The sequence below is a fragment of the Arvicola amphibius genome, chromosome 10, assembly GCF_903992535.2.
Source record: "Arvicola amphibius chromosome 10, mArvAmp1.2, whole genome shotgun sequence".
Taxonomy (NCBI): Eukaryota; Metazoa; Chordata; class Mammalia; order Rodentia; family Cricetidae; genus Arvicola; species Arvicola amphibius.
In genome coordinates, this window is record NC_052056.1 from 105,844,399 (window position 1) to 105,848,245 (window position 3,847).

Sequence of the window (3,847 nt, forward strand, 5' to 3'; positions counted from 1 at the left end):
GCCTTGTTCTCCTAAAGCCCCCCTGTCATATTTTAGCTCTTGTCATATATCTTTGTTTGTCCTGACTGCCAGGAAGCTGTGCATTTTTAAGCCAAGCTAATTGGCATTTGGCGTTGCCTCTGCCTCCAGCCACCGAAAGAGACAGCTAATTATTTCTGATACATCAGGGGCCTGTCGTGGGGCCGGCCAAAGTTCCAGCAGCACTTGATGCTCACCCCGAAGAAAATGAGCTCCACCCCCACCCCCAGTCCTCCGAGCACTGCTAAGAAGGTTCTCAGAGCAGAGGGCATGCCTCTGTTACAGGAGCTGCCTTTGCACCAACCATTTCTGCACCTCGCTCTTTGCTGATGTGTGCTACTAAGCACCCAACGTGGAGATCGGAGCAATGAGGACAGTCCCACCCCGTCCCTGCTCCCTGTCATCTGGAAGGCTGGTTTCCTGCCTATTTGTTATTCTTAATAAGAAATCACTCATGCGAAAGAGTAAATAGCAATTCTCTCCCCTCGGGGTGACTTTAGCACGCCTTTAATTTGACAAATAAAGCAGTTAGCAATCCAGAAGAGAGCTGAATGGCTCCGAGTCCCCGTCCACGTCACTGCTTCAAGCCAGCATCCCTCATGGCGGGGGCTCTCCGGAAGTGCTTGTAAGCCTGGGGTTTTCATCATCTCTTGGAGTCACCTTGCTTTATAACCTCGCAAACACCATTACAGGCAGGAAGCGGAGTGTCTACATAGGAAGCATGAGTCAGGAACAGTCAGGAGCAAGACTTCAAACTCTTGGGGCACCTCTCGCACAGACCTGAAAAGAGGCGTGGTGGTAACAGAGGGTGTCCGGAGAATGGCTCTACAATGCTACCATCATCCAAGTGACAGGTGAAACCCAGCAAGTCATTCCTCTACCTGACACGCATGCACTGCTCCGCATGGGGAGCAGGCATACCCCAGAGACAGAGAGAGCCAGTGTGGACCCAGGTTACCGCAACAAAATGAAAACCACATGAGAGTGAATTGCTGGTTTCCCAGCGCATACAAAGCTTGTTTATGGTACACTGCGGACGGACCATTGACCGCAATAAAATTGTGTCTAAAATGTACATAGCGTAATTTAGAATTTATTGGACTTAAAAATTCTATGGTTACTTGGCCATCTGAGAAGAAGTGAGGCCCACGCTGAGAGCTACCAAGTCATCACAAGGACTGTGATGTGAGCTTGGGACAAAATATATTCCCACCCTCTTAAGGTCAGTGACAGGGACTTGGGAATCAATCTGATGGGTGGATTGATTGCGGTCTGAATAAGAATGTGTCCCAGAGGTTCGCGTATTTGAGCACTTGTCCCTAGTTGGTGGCAGTTTGGAGAGGTTTAGGAGCTGTGGCCTTGCTGGAGGCCATGTCACCGGAGACAAGTTTCAGAGTTTGAAGACTCACCCTACTTCCAGTTCACTCTCTCTCCTTCGTATGTGCCATTTAAGATGTGAGTCCCAGCTGCCTGCTCCAGCCACGGTAGCTGGTGCCATGCTCTCTCTGCCACAGGGGGTCTCTCACCTCTCTGGAACCATAAGCCATAATCAACTCGTTCTTCTATAAGTTACCTTAATCGTAGAAACAGAAAAGGTGACCAAAACAGGTATGAGGGTGGCTTCTCAGGTGGCAAACCATAGGAAGCTAAATATGCAAAGGACACTGGCAGAGGAAACTGGTGGCTTTAATGAGGCGTGGGGACTCCAACTGGTGCCAGTTCCTGTTGATGACTATAGAAGAAAGGGGGACCTGACAGAGGGCGCTGACTCACTCTCTACCCTTGTGCATAAGCGAGAAGGGTAGATGGTTTCCCTGTATGCACATGCTCAATCAGCTCCACTGGGACAACAGCCAACATGACACCTCTGTCATTGGTGTATTCTGGTCTCCTCCTTTTGTATGTTCACAGTGTTGCCAGAACACAGACCTGGGAAATCTTGGTTCTTCTTGGACAGCGTGCGGGATGCTATCAAAGGGAAGAAAGCTGTGCTAGTCGTGAAAGGACAGACAGTGCAGTAGAGAAATGAAGGTGAAAAAATACACTGATCAAAAGGAACACGCTACCAGGTGGTGGCACACGCCTTTAATCCTAGCACTTGGGAGTCAGAGGCAAGTGGATCTCTGTGAGTTCCAGGCTAGCCTGCTCTACAGAGCTAGTTCCAAGGCAGCCAGAACTGTTACACAAAACCAAAAAATTTAAAAAAATAAAAATAAAAAAAAAAAACATATGAGGGAGGCCTGCTTCACACCAGAGTTCAGAGGTTAGAGGTCAGGGGAGGCTCCAGTTACACAGAAGAAGCCTGTTGGCATGTGAGTGGTGGAGGCGTTGTAGCCATGAGAAGATAGGAGACGGGAAGTCATGCTGCAGGTGCTGGGGAAACAGCAAGAAGTGAAAAAGGAATAGTCAGTGTGAGCCGCTCTCTCTGGAGCTTTGAGTAGAGAAGGAATGGATTCCACTGAGTCTCTATACACACAGGGTTGTCAGCATGTATGCATGTGCACGTGCATACAATGCCTATGGAGGCCAGAAAAGGGCATCAGATCCCCTGGATCTGCAATAATGGCTGGCTGAGAGCTACCGTGTATGCTGGAAACCAGACCTGGGTCCTTTGCAAGAAAGAGCATCAGGTGCTCTTAGCTGCTGAGACATCTCTCCAGCCTCGTGGTCTTGATCCTTTAACACAGTCAGAAGGCAAAACAATAGCAACTTCTCGCTATTGTAGAATTCAGTTTTTAAAAAAACAAGGACTTCCGCTCGTCTTTCCGAGCGGCGCTTTCGGTCTGTCGGAGCTAGGCTGTTCTCGACCCGCGGCGAGGCCAGCGCACCGCAGACATGACAGAGGCTGATGTGAACCCGAAGGCCTATCCCCTCGCAGATGCCCATCTCACCAAGAAGCTGCTGGACCTTGTTCAGCAGTCGTACAACTACAAGCAGCTTCGGAAAGGAGCCAATGAAGCCACCAAAACCCTCAACAGAGGCATCTCTGAGTTCATCGTGATGGCAGCAGACACTGAGCCCTTGGAGATCATCCTGCACCGCCCACTGCTGTGTGAAGACAAGAATGTCCCCTATGTATTTGTGAGCCCCAAGAAGGCCCTAGGACGGGCCTGTGGGGTCTCCAGACCTGTCATCGCCTGTTCGGTTACCATCAGAGAAGGCTCTCAGCTAAAGCAGCAGATCCAGTCCATCCAGCAGTCTATTGAAAGGCTCCTGGTGTCGGCCTGTGGCTCTGCCCTTCCCGTCTGCTCCCACCCTACTCTGTATCATACCGTCTGTTAGCATGTAGTGTTTTCAGCCAGTTTCTATTATAAATATTGTACTACATCTGGTTTTTGTACTTTTTTATAGTCTTACAGGGTTGTTCTGTCCCATCTCTCCATCCTCTCCTACCATTTTTTAATCTGTTTCACTTAATCTAAGTGAAATGATATCTAAGGCAGGTGAGAGGCAGAACGTCACAATTTAACAGTGGAAAGAACCAGGAAAAACCTAAGCCAAGGATAGTGTCCACTTTCATCTGCAAACTCATTCCTCTGTGCAGGACAAGATGACAGTAACACCGGTCCCTCATGCCTTTGCATATGAGATCTCCATATATGCTACCATGACTGAAGATCTTTCTTTGGGAAGCAGTCCCTCCCGCCCACCGTCGTTTGAAGAAAAAGTCTGATGTTAAACCTACGTCCAAGTGCCACTTATTGTTGTGTTTTTGATACCTTCTATTCTCACCCCATCAAGGCAGGAACCATTCAAAGGGATGGTCTGCAGACTCAGGCGGCCTGAGTCTGACTGCCTGGATCCGGAAGAGTGACAAGGACAGAATAGT

At 49.1% G+C, this 3,847-nt stretch overlaps 1 protein-coding gene across 1 annotated transcript; it reads left to right on the plus strand.

The window, feature by feature from the left end:
- Positions 1 to 2,853: 2,853 nt before the first annotated feature.
- On the plus strand, positions 2,854 to 3,300 carry LOC119824385 (NHP2-like protein 1). The gene has a single exon (XM_038344506.1). It carries the CDS (start codon positions 2,854 to 2,856, stop codon positions 3,298 to 3,300), a length of 447 nt encoding a protein of 148 aa, XP_038200434.1.
- The last annotated feature ends 547 nt before the right edge of the window (positions 3,301 to 3,847 follow it).

What these genes read in the sequence shown, in the direction of transcription:
- LOC119824385 (XM_038344506.1), top strand. Translation starts at nt 2,854, where the DNA reads ATGACAGAGGCTGATGTGAACCCGAAGGCCTATCCCCTCGCAGATGCC.